We start from the raw sequence: 16348 nt of genomic DNA on the forward strand, positions 1-16348 counted from the left end.
TCTCCACAACTCCCCGGTAGTGTCGTCCTTACCGCAGATGGCGATTTGTTCCTGTAACATATATGTGGCTCTGACCATTTCATCTCATTTGTATGGGTTCTACCGTTTCTTTCTCTCTTTCAGGGACCTTGCTGTGTGTGAGCTCGGGGGTGGCATGACATGCTTGGCTGGGCTCATGGTAGGTCTTTTCTCAATTCCAATCCCATTCAGAGGGAGGAACAAAAGAAAAAATGTTCCAGGGCCTCCAACTGCTGGGTCAGAGAACCGTCAACAGCATCAGCTGCGGTCAAGCTGCCAGGTCTTGAGAGACCTTCTAGATTGACTTACTTTCGGATCATATTGATTTTATGGTTGCCTCGATGAGCAGAGACATTTTACCTCAGTGTAGTCAATATCGCTTGTTGTGACATTCCAGGCCTCGCACAGTCTTTCTTTGCCATAGCGAAAGCATTTTTTTTTTCAGATTATAGTCCCATTTGCTAAGATACAGGAATAGCCTGGCCAATCACAGTTGGAGCGCATGAGATAGCTGCTAATGTTTTGCCTGCGTTATTACACCAACAAACATGATCCAGAGCGCTCCGTAATTAGATTCTTTTGAATTAGATTGGCCATTCAGGAACGTCGTTCCCCATTCTCTGGGTTCTGAGTCATGTATTCGGGAGATATTATGTAGCAGCACAGTGCATTAGACAAGTTTTTATGTCTCTACAAATAAAAGCATATTGTTACCCTGATTGGCATTTGACAAACCTGTCGCTCTTATACAATGTGTCGAGGTTACAGCCCAATGTGCGAGCATGTCAAAGCTCACAAAAAAATTAGCCTCACAAAGCCATCTGCCTGCAATGCAAAGTTATATGAAGGGCATCAGGCAGCCAGACAGCAGCGGGCTGAAAGGCGGAGTGACAGCCTTGGATGATGGCTCTACTAGATAAACAGGAGCCCACAAATGAAAGCCTCTCAGAATGCCATCATCCGCTGTCACAATGCAATTACCCAACAGAATGATAGCAAGATAGAGGCTCCCGCAAATGGAATGATAAAAGTATTGACTGATTTGATTGAATGATTAAAATAATGCAGACATAAAATGAAAAAAGATTGAAGATTGTTACAGAGGAATAGGTGAGGTAGCATGATACTGAAGGCTTGTCACTCCTGTCTTCACTTCCGCACAGACAAGCGTATTTGCTCCTTGTTTGCTCTATTCTTTTTTTTTTTTCTCTTTCCAGGTTGCTATTTCTGCAGATGTCAAAGAAGTTCTGTTAACTGATGGGAATGAAAAGGCCATCAGAAGTATCCTTATTCAGATAGAAAGCCGGTTTGTTGTGCTCATTCCCAACCCCCCGCCCACCACCACCACCCCGGGCTGAGTAACAATTGATAGAAAGAAAGACAGTACGGGCATTAAAAAAGAGCTCCCCATACACATGATCAGTAATTAAGAAAAACTAGAAATATATGGACTCACTGCAGTTGACTGCATATGTTTATTTATTTATTTTTTTAGGGCTTACAGACACTTCTCACTGAAGGAGCCGATGTTTTGTGCGCCTCTCGAGGCAATTCAAAATCTTATTTCATAATTTCGAAGCATTCTCGCTCTTTATTTTCAGTAAGGTCTTCCAGCCCAACACAGATTAAAATTGCTATTTACTTTATTTGGTGTTGCCTGGAAATATTCATGTCTAGCTTCCAAGCCTGTAATATTGCACACGCCAGCCGTACTGGACCTATGCTAATTGCTAAGGACTTGCCTATGTTCCCCCACTGGAAACAGCTATCGTTCCTTCATGATCTCCTTTTATTTAGGATTAAAATGCTATCTCTTTTTTTTTCCCCTGCTATGCCATTACAGTTCAAACCCCATTATATTAGATTACGCTTTCCTAATATGTACACAGAGTTCAGGAAATTGAACTGTACTTTAACTAAGGAAGCAAGCACAATTTATGGCTACTCTAGCCGCCTCGCTGATGTGCTCGGCGTCGTTAACAGCCGTTAGAAATTGAGAGGAAAAGTGGTGGAAGATCTGTTTGCTTTGGATTTTTTTTTTTTTTGACATGGTGAGGAAGACAGGACCCTTATTTGAATTTTCAGGCCCTTCAAAGACTTGAAGCAGCTTTGAATTTTGTGGCATTTTACATAAAGCCTATTTTTGATTTCCTTTCCTCCTTCCTCTGCTCTGTAATTTTTTTTTTCGAAAATAAAATTCCCAGCAGCTCCATCAGCTCCTCACATAGAGGAAGGAGGACTGAGAAGCTTGCTCGCTAATATTGTTCTGCAGCTCTGCAGAGCCCCACCCAGCTAATTGCCTGACAGCTCTTTAAAAAAAAAAAATTCAGGAAGGGAAAACAGCCAATCACAATCTTTGCCTTTCACACCAGGGAAAGAGATCACAAAAGGCGCTTCCTTTTTTTTAAACGTAGGGTTCTAATCATGATCTTGATACTGGCAAGTTTTTCTAAATATTCCTGAAGGCGACTGCCGCTCCACTCTCGCTTCTTTCTTCTGGTTTCTTCTGTGCCCACATCATTTCTCTGTGCTCCTCCTTGTCAGGGAACACAGAGCGAGGGGAGCTCTCAGGTACACCTGCTCAGCCCACATGGTGTTTTTCTGAGTTTAGAAAGACAGGGATATAGAACAAGAAAGAGATCTTTTGGCTACAGAAACTTTCAAACTGGGCCCAGTACCCTCGGATCTCCCCCCCGCCCCATGAAGTCGCCAAGTGACTTTATTTAAAGGCACCAGAAATCAATTAGAACTTTTTATCATCAAACTGTGGGGAGCATCCAGAATCCGTATGTAAATTTAATTGTACTAAAATTATGATTGAACTACATACTACAGAGTGTCCAAAGGAGAGAAGCGAGGCTAATGTCATTAATTATTATCACGCCTTCGCTTTAAGCAGTAGAGATGCCATGCCAGCTCTTGAAATCAGAGAGGAAATCTCAGATTCTGCCATTCACTCTGCCGGCCTTTCAAAGAAATGATTGGTACAGCCCCCTCCCAAGAAAATGGATTTTTAACATTTGGTCCTCAGAGGCTCGGCCCCGTGAGTGCTTTATTGTGCTGGGTTTTACAATGGGTTTAATATAGCGGGGTGCCAAAGGGCAGGAGGGAGAACCTTACAATGCAGATGAAGTAGGTCCTTTCAGGATGCAGCCCAAACTGGCCCTGCGTTTTATTTCATCTCTTAGGACCTTCCTGATAGGGTTGGGTTTTTATGATGGCTCGTTCCATGTTTGTGTGCCTTTTTCTGTTGTAAGTAGATCTAATTTATTTTAATTAAGAGAAAAAAGCATGCAAAAGCCTTAAAATTGGCAATGTGGCTTCCTGCTTTTAATACTAATGTTGTTCTTGATTTGCAAACAGCTCACAATAGGCATGCCTTGTAATCTGTTTTGCTGAGTGAGGTTAATATGAGTGAATCCCCTCCCCGTTTGTGTGCCCCCTCTGGAAGAACAACTCATTCACCAAATCGCATCCTGCCCATGCATATAGATCAAACAACTCATTTAGAAATCACTGTTTATGTCTTTCCCTTATATTTTTAGGAAGCCCAAATTATACAGCAGTTACCCAAAAATTACTTTCTAAAAAGGAAAGGTGGATGCCAATAGCAACAACAACAAAAAAAGTGTGTGTGGGGGGGAAACATTGCCAGAAGCCAACAAATCTCTAAGCAAAGCTGCTAATTATTCTTAATGGGCAAGATGAGCACATTAAGAAACAAATGAACACACCAGAGAAATGATAAAAATCGACCTGGCAGTCACTCGTCGCCTGCGTATTCGCCTGTGTATTAGTCTCATCATTTTAAAATTGTTCTGTTGTTCTCAGCTTCTGAACGGAATGAATCCAACCAGTTTATTTCCTAGTCTCTTTAAGCTTCTGCCATTCTGGTTTTTATTTTTTATTCTTTAGGAAGAATAGAATGTTTTGTTATTTTATTTCAGCTTGTTTTACTTTTAATATGTGAGACAACAGAGAGATTAGGTCTGGACCTATAGATCACAAAAGCATGTTAGCCAATTGTGTGCCCGTTTATCTTTCTGCCGTGACCCTGGGAAGCTAGCCGTGGATCTGAGATTCACTGCAAAGAGGTTTATCTAAATAACAACAACAACAACAACAATAATAATAATTGAGCTAAAATGAACTTTATATCTTGAATATTTTCTCAGACTCATGAGTAAGTTTCCTTGAAGTTTTTCTTAGTCCTTAAGGTACTGACTTTAATCCAGGAATCCCCATCCTGAAAACCATCTTTCCCTAAAGATACCATTTCTTCTGTGCCCCACAAGAACATAAGAGATAAGAAGAAAATGGGATCATGTGGTCTACCCAGTTTTCAATTTTGTTTTTATTATTATTATTTTAATTTTGTAAATGGATGTTTGACCTGCATGTATGTCCGTGCCCCGTGTGCCCCGTGTGCATAGCTGGTGCCCACAGAGGCCAGAAGAGGGCGCCAGATCCCCTGGAACTGGAGTCCCAGATGGTTATAAGCCACTATGTGGTGCTGGCGATCAAAGTAAACAGCCAGTGCTCTTAACCACTGAGTCATCTCTCCAACCCCTCAAATTTATTTTAAAACAGCATACAAAAATGCCCTTTGGCATTTCCCTTTGAGTGCAGTAAGGGAAGAAGCCCCTAAATATTCATATATAGTAACTACTTAGGTGTGTAGCTAGTGGACACAATGGGAGAAGAAAAGGGAAGGAAGATGGCAGGCTAAATTCTGGTTGCTGCAAAGCCCCCTGCAAGCCATGTTGAGTAGAAGTAGAACTGGGGTATAGGGTACTTGTCTATAATCTTAGCACTTGGGAGCTGGAGGCAGGAGTTCAAGGCCAGCCTGGGTTATGCGAAGGAAGGAGGGAAGGAAGATAGGAGGAAAAGAAAAATAAAACAACCTAGTTGGTCATGATCACTAACTGATCCGCCTAAAACACCCAACCTTGGCCCATCAACATCTATAGTGTTATCTTCAGAATCTTCCTGTGCTTGGAGCAGTGTTCTGTGTTCTTATCCCAGTGGTTTGTGTGCATAGACTCAACTTAGGGCTTAGGAGTCTCCAAAGCCAGGTAAATCCCATGACTCTTTACAGGAGATGCTCAGGATTGCCATCTTTAAAATAGAATCCCTGGCTTGTGTAATGAATGAGTGGAGAGCCTCTTGGGTGGGGTGCAGCCTGTGCTGGGGCTGGCAGAGAACTTGCAAATCCCAGGCCATCGTCCTGTGACGCCAGCCTTCCATCTTCTGTGCGGCACACATGAGCCCTATGAGCCTCACTGTGCAGTGGTCAGATGGTGTCTCCCTTCCCTTCCCCAGGCTGCCAGCTGGGACCTCCAGCACAGGAGGCAATCACTCCAGCCTTAAGCCACAGCCTAGCCTTTCAAATGGTGAGTAAGACAGTACGTCCCCACCCACTAGGGACACAACTTTTGCCATGTTGAGAACATGGTGCTACATAGAAAGGGTGCAGGGCAAAAGTTGGTTGATGCCTCCACTTCTTTCAGATCTAAGGTAAATAGTCACATAATTAACTCTGAGCCCTCGGAGGAGAGACTCAGTGTGAAGCTTCAGTTTAGGGGCAACCACTTGCCTTTTTATTCCACCAAACATTTTAGGTTGGATTATTCAAAAAATGATAAACTTGGCATGAGTTATGCACCCACTATGTCTTGAATCTGTCCTGTGGGAGACCCCATAAGCCTATAAAATGGACTTACTAAAATTATATCTATAAAATAGATATACTTTCTATCTATGTATCATTTGTATAGATATATATCTATATATACCGTTTATATAGAGATATATTTTATACCTCTAGATCTAACTTATCATATCTATAAAATAGATAGTACTGTTCCTATTTAGTTTTGGAGCTCAGAGACATTGGACCCATGGTTATGCAGCAGTAAGTTTCAAAACTAGCATAAGAAGCCAGCTTCGTTCTTATGGCACTGCCTGTTGCCAGGCCTCTAAATGACTCTGGTTCACCACAGGTGAGAATACTTGGGTGAGTGTTGTCTTGTATTTCCTCAGCACCTGATGATGGGGGGTGGAAAAAAGGGCCTGTCATGCCTAAATGTAATAAGCGGCAAGGTGTCATTGCTAGCAGACTTGGTGTCTGCTCTCGATTTGTTGAAGTAAGGAACAGATTTAAGAGTGGTGCAGAGCCAGGCGGTGGTGGCGCACGCCTTTAATCCCAGCACTCGGAAGACAGAGGCAGGCAGATCTTTGAGTTTGATCAGCCTGGTCTGTGGAGCAAGTTCTAGGACAGCTAGGGCTACACAGAATAGCCCTGTCTCAAAAAACAATATAGAACAAAAAAGAGGAGTATGTTGCCTTAAATCAGAAAAAAAATGCCGCTTTTGAACATTTAAAAAAGTAATTTGATCAAAATGAATGGGATTTATGTCGGGCTGGAGAGATAGCGGAGAGGCTGAGAGCACTGGCTGTTCTTCCAGAGGACGAGCAGTTCCCAGCACCCACATGGCAGCTCGCAACTGCCTGTAACTTCAGTTCCAATGAATCTGGCACCTTCTCACTGACAATGTATATACCAATGCACATAAAAATAAAATCTTAAAAAGAAAGAAAAACAGTTAAAAAATAGGATTTATGCTATAATCTTAGTGTTCTTCCCTCCCTTTTAATTCCCCAATGAAATCAACGATAATATAAATCAAAAGACAAAGCCTCATGAATCACAGTGTTATTTTTTAAATATTTTTTGGTTCAAACAAGACTGGGTCGCAGAGATGTCTCAATAGTTAGGGGTGTCTACTGCTTTTCCAGAGGACTCCAGATTGGTTCCTAGTTCCAGGGGTGATTCAACACCTCTGGTCTTTGCAGGACACACGCATACACATCCACATGCCCACACACAGACACACATAATACATAATTTAAAATGAAATCTTTTTCTACAGAACAATACTGGGGCTGGACACATAGCTCATGGGTGATCTTCAGAGGACCTGGAATCAATTCCCAGCACCCACATGATGGCTCCCCGCTGTCTGTAACTCCCGTCTCAGGAGATCTGATGCCCTCTTTTGGTCTCCAAAGACATTAGGCACACACATGGTACACATACATACATGTAGGCAAAACACCCATACACCTAAAATAATTTAAAAATAATAAGCTGATTCCCAATGTATATACAATTGATACATACAATTACCGGTTACACAGTGACATTCGTATTTTATATACCTATAATATATACAATTGACTTAAAAGGCCTTTGTTGGTATTGTATATGAGTATATATTTTAAGAATAAACAGATAATTGAAATGAAGCATCCCTCCTGGCATTTCCGGAGCATTCTAGAAGGACACTAGACGTAGAAATCTGGCTCCTGTTGAGCCACAAGCAGTTGCCGTGTCAAGGGGACTGAGACAGCTCCCCCAGTCCCATCTCATCCAGAAACCACAGGAAGGCTTCCCTGGCAGCCAGCCCCTCCCACTGAGACCTTCTGGAAAGTGGATGCAGATCACAGAGCACGATGAGGTCTGTTGTGTTGAACGTTATCCTGGTCATATTGACTCAGTTTGATTGGATTTCCTTTATTACCCCGAGGTGACACAGGGAGTTGATAAAATCTATTATTGGACACAGTGCCGTCCAGAAAGACCATCAAAATCTGACCTATGGCGGGGGGGGAGGGGGGAGGAAGGGAGAATATCAGAGTTTATCTCTTCAGGTGATGTTTTAACACAGCACTGCCGTCTTTTCTCTTGTGATTCTCTTGATATATTTTTAAAAGCCCTTCTAAACCTCAAAATATATTTTCTGCCCTGTTCTAAAAATAAAGCAGCCTAAATACCACTGTGAAATTTTCCTTTAAGAAAAATAACTTCTTGGAACTTAAATAACCACGTTCGCTCCAGCCTGACCACCCAGGGTCACGGGTTTCTCAACTGTATAAAGTATATAGTGTTAAGATGTTTACTAAAAATTATTAATAGGTTTTCCGAGTTATATAATTTAGCTTCCCTGAGACTATTTTATAAAAAAGTATTACCTCCACTAACAAAATAATATGTTTTGCTTGATAGATTAGTCGTGCACTCATGGGACGCTACAGGTGTGCCGGCACAGAATGGCAGGCAGTTGGGTGCCATGGAAACGCAGAATAGGGTGTGGCTAGGGGAGGGGACTTAATAAAAAAACAGTTGTCAGTTGACTCTACTAATTTTGTGCTCCTCAGAAGGAAGATGTCAGGCGTCCTTTCCTGCAATCTATTCCATCTAGAACGCTCCTGAAATAGACAGAAACTGTAGGCCGATGTGTCATTTTAGTTCATCAAAACAAGTAGGCAAATTAGTCTCCTTTATTTTTTTAATGAATGTAATTTAACGGTATTTAATTTGCATACAGGAAAGTTCACCCAGGGAAAAAAAAAGTCTGCATTATGGCACTTTTGTAAACCCACAAAGCCCATCATTAGGGGACCTAATTGATTTTTCCTCCCTATCACACAGTACCTGCTTATTCACTCGGAGAAGAATGGGTGTGCCTGGCGGTTCAAGCAGAGCTTTGGGTTTAAGAATCCTGCAGTTCCGTTCTGGCAGGGAGATCTTGGCCAGCGTTTGCTTTGAACATTCAGGAAATCTGTTTTCCCGAGCAATAGGGGCACATCGCTGTCTGCCTGGTATCCTCCCCATGGGCCCAATTTCATTCAGATTGCAGCCTTCACTGAAATTCTTTGAGTTCTTGTTTATTTAAACTTGCCTTCCTCCAGAAGAGGGATTGCGAAGCGTCTTAGAGGAAATGTGTCAGGTCTAATACATGAGAAGGTGGGGGTATTCAGAAGTTAGGAAACCAGGGGAAGCCAGGGACAGAGGTCAGTACAGAAAATAAGTCTGCAGGAGTGTCTGGGTGTTAGTACATTCAGAAGGCTTTGTCAGTCCAGAGCAAAGAGAGAAATAGCAGCGCTCATAAACACCCACGCTGCCCTTTGTAGATCTGAAGTCCAGCTTTTCCTGATGTTGAACCAGATGTGATTTTTCCCAAGGGTCTTTGGATGTCACGCAAAGTTTCTCTAATATAAACGTGGCTCTTCTGCATGAGTCTTCTTCGCCAGCACATGGCCAGAGGCCAAAGTAGTTCTTCAAGGGACCCTTCACTAGGATGGCTTTCTTCACCAGTGCTGCATCTTCTCCCAAAGATGCTCCGAGTTTTTCCCCACCTCTCTTTTCCTCCTTCCAACACTGCCCCCGCTGCTCTTCTCCCCTCCCCTACAGGTGGTCAGGAGAATGGAACCACTTCAATTCGGAAAGCCATTGCTGTCCTCACTGACTGAAGGACATCTGTCTTTGGATGCCTGATTGCCCTGGGGAAGTGGCGTAGCAGCTCATGTTCCCCAGCTGTGCCCTCCAGCTTATACCCTCTGGGTCCTGCCGTGATGCTACCTAGATGCTCCTTCCATGGGCAGTAAAATTGCAAGCTGGAGTACGAATAGATCTTGCCAGCGGTAAGTTGGCATTTCACTCTACAGCATCGACCGCTCCCTTTTTTTCTGCGTTGATCCCATTGTGGTAAGAAGCCAGTGTGTTTCAGGTTCTTTCTCAGTCAGCTGATAGCCACTGCAAAAGTTTCCTTAACTGTGCCCTGTAGATGTGGACAGCATCATCACAAGCAATCGGAAGACGGGCGTGTTTAAGGCTCAGAAAGTGTCAAGCCGGTAAGATATCCTTCCGCCTCCTGTCTGATTTGAAACATCTCAGCTGAAACTGCTTTCTTGATGCTATGGATTAATACAGTAATAACAGATAATGTTAGCTGAGCACTTACTGTGTGTCAGGCACCGTTCTGAGCACTGCACGTGTGTCCTGTGACACTCCCCTCAGGCAAGCAGACACTGCATTCAGTAGCTGAGAACAGCAAAACTACATATTGTATAGAACACTCAAATAATGTATTGTTCGCTGAGTTAGGGTCACTTCGTGGCTCGGGAATATTTTATCTTATTTTTTATGTGCATTAGTGTTTTTTTCCTGAACGTATGTCTGTGTGAGGGTGTCAGATCCCCTGGAACTGGAGTTTCAAACAGGTGTAAGCTGCCTTGTGGGTTCTGGGAACTGAACCTGGGTCCTCTGGAAGAGCAGCCAGTGCTCCTAACCACGGAGCCACCTCTCCGGCCCACTTTCTGGCTAAGATTATGCAGAGTGAGGTTGAGAAAAGCCCAGCTTGAGGCCTTCTTCAGTGCCTTCCAGTGACCCTCTGCATAGGCAGTCTTGCACCCCTAGAGGATTCTGGCAGTCCCTGGGAACTTTTGTTTTAAATAATTATTTTTGTCACGACTTGGGGTCAGAGTGGACAATGTTGCTACTGGTTTCTGCTGGTCCTGATGTGTCATGGTGGAGATCACTCATTGTCAGCTTTCAAACTACGAAAGCATCTGGCCCAGGCCATCAATAGTGCGGCACCTAAGACATCTTGATCTATTGATGGTTTTACCAGTCCAGGGGTCCTGTCCCTTTAGATTCTGTCCATTCTTCTCAAGAGCAGGAGAACGCTTCCCCAGGCAGAACCACTGCACGCTGTGTGATGCCCACCCTGTGGCCAGCTGACCTAGAAGGAGAATGCCACCATTAGTATGCACGAAATGGCTGTATCTGTCTCCCTTTGTGTATTTAACTACAGATCTCGTTACAGTAACAGTTCCATTTGGAATTATGTCATCTTTCACTATTACTTTGGCATCCCTTAGTGTTATAGGTTTTCTCTATATCGAGGACACTTGCCTACCCTGACCGTGTAGTTTGAGAAAAACAGTTGAATGAACAGACACAATGGATAAAAACCAAAGTGCTGCTGGGCACGATGGCATGTCTGCGATCTGAGCACTCGGGAGGGAGACTCAGCCAAGCCCTGCCTCTATGGTTCCATCTCGTTCTGGAAAAGACTTCATTTTGGGACATGCTTCTCAACCTGGTCTTTTAGTTATCAATCAAAAGTGCATTTTCTATGTTGTTCTCATCTACATTTATTTAGTGCTTAAGGTCATTTGTGAGCATATGAGTGTATTTCAGCATATGCAATCAGGGAATGATAGACTTCAGCTTCACGCTGTGCAGTGAGATTGTGTTTTTACAAGACACAATGTTGTTTACTGAGTGTTAATAATCACTAATTAATAAACATATCTAGACTTCTAAAATGTTGCATTTTAAAGAATGAAATGTCAAGTGTTTAACTTGGGACGTGCAATAGAATTTTCTGTTATCTCTTCATGAAATTATTAAGTTACGTAAAATGTTGCTGTTTGGCACAGGGCAGCTCCCAAATGCTTAGTGCCTGGCCTTTAGTCAGATGTGTCTCCTCTCAAGAATGCTATTTCTAAATGTATTTTTCTGATACATGGCAGGACATAAAGACATAGAGATTGCGTTTCAATAATTATACAGGATTCCCTAAGGAGAAGCTTGTTTTCTCTTTGTTTTTTTTTGGGGGGGGGTGTTTTATTTTGTTTTCCTTTTCTGCTTTTATCACAGACTAATTGTGGTTAGTTTCCCCTTCTGTAAAAACTCAGAGCGTTTTTTAAAATTTATTTTTAAAGAAACCTATCTTTTCTCATTTTACACGCCAAATCCATTTCCCACTCCCTCCCTCCTCCTGCTCCCTCCACTACTCCCCGCCTCACTACCCCCATTCCATCCCCATCCTCTCCTCAAAGAGGGTAAGGCTTCCCATGGGGAGTCAACAAAGTCTAGCACATCGCTTTGAGGCAGGACCAAGGCCTTCCCTCTCTGTATCTAGGCTGAGCAAGGTGTCCCTCCAGAGGGAAGGGGTTCCAAAAAGCCAGAACAAACAGTAGGGATAAATCCTGGTCTCACTGTCAGTGGCCCTACAGTCTGCCCCAGCCATACAACTGTCACCCACATTCAGGGGGCTAGTTTGGTCCTACGCTGGTTCCCTTGCTGTCAGACCAGAGTTGGAAGGCTCCCATTAGCTCAGGTAAACTGTTTCAGTGGGTGTCCCCATCATGGTCTTGACCTCTTTGCTCGTCTTTTCATTCTTTCCTCTCTACCACTGGACTCTGGGAGCTCAGCCCAATGCTCTGCTGTGGGTCTCTGCCTCTGCTTGCATCAGTTGCTGGATGGAGAGTCTATGATAATATTTAAGATAGTCATCAATCTGACTACAGGGCAAGGCCAGTTCAGGCACCCTCTCCTCTATTGCTTAGGGTCTTAGCTGGGGTCATCCTCGTGGATTCCTGGGAGCTTCTCTAGTGACAGATTTCTTAATAGCCCCATAATGGCTCCCTCAATCAGAATACCTCTTTCCTTGTTCTCCGTCTCACTCCAAGCATTTTTATCCCAAGTCTTCTAAAGTAAAGATACTTTAGAAGCAGGGCGGGGCTGGGAGATGGCTCAGTTAGTTGGTCAACGGCTTGTCGTCCAAGCTTTAGGACCTGAGTTCAAATCCCCAGCACCCATGTTAAAACATCTATGGCGTGTGCCTGTAATCCTAGCACTGGGGAAGTGAAGACAGGAATGCCCTTGGGTCTTGATGGCTAGCCAGTCTAGCCAATCAGGTGAGCTCCGGGTTCAGTAAGAGATTTTTAGCTCATAAAATAAGGTAGATAAGTGATCGAGGAAGATACCCAACATTGACCTGTAGCCTGTAGGTGCATACGCTCATACACATCCACAAACACACACCCACACACATCCACTCATACACACTCCCCCAGCAAATACACACTCATATACACTCCCCCAACACACACACACACTCATACACACACTCCAGCACAACCAACACACACACACACTCATACACACACTCCAGCACACCCAACACACACACACTCATACACACACTCCAGCACACCCAACACACACACACTCATACACACACTCCAGCACACCCAACACACACACACTCATACACACCCCAACACACAGACACATTCAAACACACCCCCCAGTACACATACACTCATACCCTCAACACACACACACACTCATACACACTCCCCCAGCACACACACACTCATACACACTCCCCACCACACACATACTTATACACCCCCAGGGTGGTGGCGCACGCCTTTAATCCCAGCACTTGGGAGGCAGAGGCAGGCGGATCTCTGTGAGTTCGAGACCAGCCTGGTCTACAAGAGCTAGTTCCAGGACAGGCTCCAAAACCACAGAGAAACCCTGTCTCGAAAAATCAAAAAAAACAAAACAAAACACCCCCAGCACACACACACTCATACACACTCCCCCAACACCCCTACACTCATACACACACAGCTAATACACACTCATACAAATGCACCCAACATACACACCTCATACACACTCCCAACACACATAATTCATAAACACATCCCAACACACACACACACACACACACACACACACACACACACACGGTGGGGGGAGGTTTAGGGAGGTCAGATGAATGACTCAATAAATGTGATCTTATAGTAAGGAGCTGCTTGACCGGTCACTTGCCCTCCAGCAGCTAAGGAAGCGAAGTCACCAGCTAGTAGCACAGGGATGAGCATTCCTCTCTCTGCCCACTGCTTCCCCACCCATAACCAGTACAATGCGAGTGACGGTATTAGTTCCATGAGAGAAGAAATTAAAGGGAGCCATTCACAAAAGAGCTCAGATACAGTTCAGTATTCTTCTCTAGCGCCTCAATGCATATGCAGAATTTCTCCTCCAAATTGGAGGTGTGGAATAACAGTAGCGACAGATAGCTAAGAGGTATTTACCGTAGCTGCAAAGCTCACACGTGAGCCAAATATTTCTGCTATTAAAGAGCACTTCAAAGCTTGACGTGAAGTTTGTAACAGCTGAATGTCTCTTGTGACTTCATTTGCACAGAAGATGTAAAAGCAGAAAGGGAAGTCGTGAGCTAAGAGCTGTGAGCCTACAGGGCTTTTCGAAAGGAATGAGATGCTGCCCAGAAATGTGACTGGCGCCCTATGCTTCCATCCCCCCACTCAGTGTCCTTAGTAAATGCTGTAGTTTTAATAAGTGTCCCTCAGCAGCACGTCTGATAAAGGCTTGGGCCCCAGCCTGGGGTGCGACTTGGAGGCCGTTGGAACCTTCAAGAGGTGCTGCCAAGAAATTCAGTCTTTGGAGCTGTGCTCTTAGAGGGGATATTAGGATTCTGATCTGCCCTACCCCTCTCACTTCCTGATGAGTTCCTTCCTCTGCCCCTCACTCCAGCACCTATAGAACGAACACCTCACCGTAGCTTCAAAAGGCAGTGGCCAGCTGACCATGGACTGAAGCAGACCAAACTATCAACCTTCCTTCCTCTTTATAGTAGTCTCAGAGAGATGACCAGCACAGTGACTGCCAGTCATCCTCCTGCCCCTGACCTCCTCCTGCCTCTTACACAGGGCAGACCGGGGCCATATGGATTCTGACGCCCCTCTTTAGGGGGATGAATTCATTATATCTTACTCTAGCGCAGGGATTCTCAACCTTCCTCATGCTGCAACCCTTTAGTACAGTTTCTCATGTTGTGCTGACCCCAACCAGAAAATTATTTTGTTACATCTTCATAACTGTAATTTTGCAACTGTGGTGCATGTCTTTGATCCCAGCACTTGGGAGGCAGAGGCAGGTGGATCTCTCTGAAATCAAGACCAGCCTGCAGAACACAGAAAAACCCTGTCTCAAAAAAAAAAATGAAGCAAAATAAAAATGAGTTGTAATGTAAATATCTGATATGCAGGATATCTGATAAGCGACCCTTGTGAAAATGGTCATTTCATTCCCGCAAAGGGGTCACGACCCACAGGTTGAGAACCACTGCCTAAGAGACTCATAATGATCATGTAAACATATTATTAGTGTCTATTGGCAGGGACCTTTTGCAAATGAGGGCTGGGACAGGTGTTTCATCTAAGCTCATAGTGAATCCGGCCTGCTGTCGTGAACACCTCCTTCCTTACCTACTGGAACTTTTGTTTTGTTTTTGAAACAGGGTCTCACTATGTAGTCCTCGCTATCCTGGAACTCACATTGTAGACCAGGCTGGGCTTGAACTCATAGAGATCTGCCTGCCTCTACCTCCCAAGTGCTGGGATCAAAGGTGTACACCACCATGCCCATAACCCTCCCCTTTTTTTTAAGAACACTGTGAAATCTGGCGATGGTGGTGCACACCTTTAATCCCAGCACTCGGGAGGCAGAGGCAGGCGGATCTCTGAGTGTGAAGCCAGCCTGGTCTACAGAGTGAGTGTCAGGACAACCAGGGCTCCATAGTGAGACCCTGTCTGGGAGGGGGTGGGAGTAGGAAACCATCTGCTTCCTCTGAAACATTTCAATCCAGCCACACTGTGTTCAATACGAAAGGCATGCTTGCGAAGGTGCGAACCGTTAATGCTGGCCATCAGGGATTCACACACACGAAACATCCTGTCCATCTCATCTCCAGGATCTCACAGCCATCTGATGGCTCTCCTGTTCATCCATCCACGTAGCCGTTCATTCATTTATCCAGTGAGTCCAAGGCGTGCCTTTAGGGATCTAAATACGGAGCAGTCGTTAGTAGTGTGTGAACAAAGGAACTGCCGTCTAAGTATAGCGGGGAATTTATGAAAGAGCAAGGCTATTTACAGCAGCTCAATTGTTGGGTTTATCTGAAGCTGTCTTCAAAACCGTGACTCGAACAAAGAACCACTTGGAGCTTTTGACGTCTGTGTGCTTCTAGGTCTTCCAGAACCGGTGAATAGCGCCATTCTCTGGTCAGCATCAGATAACAGCTATGCTTTCAAAATCCTAACCTAGCCCTGCCATGGTGGTAAGAGTAAATTTCACTTAAGGAAAGCAGCCATTTGTGTTTGTTTGGAAGTTGTCACTGAATTTAAGCGGTGGCTTTTGTTATTCTTCCTGAAACCACATGTATTTGTAAACTCTCCAACTTGTTTTTAGGAGTTTTGGAAGTTCTTTGTTTGTTTGTTTGTTTTTAATCTGTGCAGGGGTGGGGGCACCAGGGCCAATCAGTGGTCCCATTGCTGTTACTGTTCAAGATACATGGCTACCTTTTAGTCTGTTTCCGTTAGAGGTTAAATTAGGATCCGGTTGTTAGCTTTTCCAAGCTTCTGCTCTTGACTCTCCTCATCCCCCCAACACTCTTCCCAGCCTCTGCCTTCTCCTTCACTCGCTGACCCCGCCTGGGTTTGCATTCTGTCAGAAGATCTAAGATGTTGAACTTAGACAGAGAAAAGGGTTTATCCTCAGTTTACCTTTCTGTAGGGTCCGTCCAATACTGAGCGATTACATTGCTTTGGGTCCCTGAGAACTGAGACAGATGGCAATGGCGGGAAGCATATGGCGGCA

At 44.3% G+C, this 16348-nt stretch overlaps 1 protein-coding gene across 2 annotated transcripts in view; it reads left to right on the top strand.

The window, feature by feature from the left end:
• Positions 1-16348, top strand: part of Camkmt (calmodulin-lysine N-methyltransferase) — a 391397-nt gene that overhangs the window by 332038 nt on the left and 43011 nt on the right. The window contains exons 5-7 of one of the 2 annotated variants that reach the window (XM_075955374.1): positions 124-178; positions 1236-1299; positions 9648-9714. The exons of the other annotated variant lie outside the window; for it this stretch is intronic. Coding sequence (XP_075811489.1) covers positions 124-178; positions 1236-1299; positions 9648-9714 — 186 coding nt within the window. The remainder of the gene's footprint in view (positions 1-123; positions 179-1235; positions 1300-9647; positions 9715-16348) is intronic. 2 annotated transcript variants of the gene reach the window in all.

Source organism: Microtus pennsylvanicus, chromosome 21 (assembly GCF_037038515.1).
Source record: "Microtus pennsylvanicus isolate mMicPen1 chromosome 21, mMicPen1.hap1, whole genome shotgun sequence".
Taxonomy (NCBI): Eukaryota; Metazoa; Chordata; class Mammalia; order Rodentia; family Cricetidae; genus Microtus; species Microtus pennsylvanicus.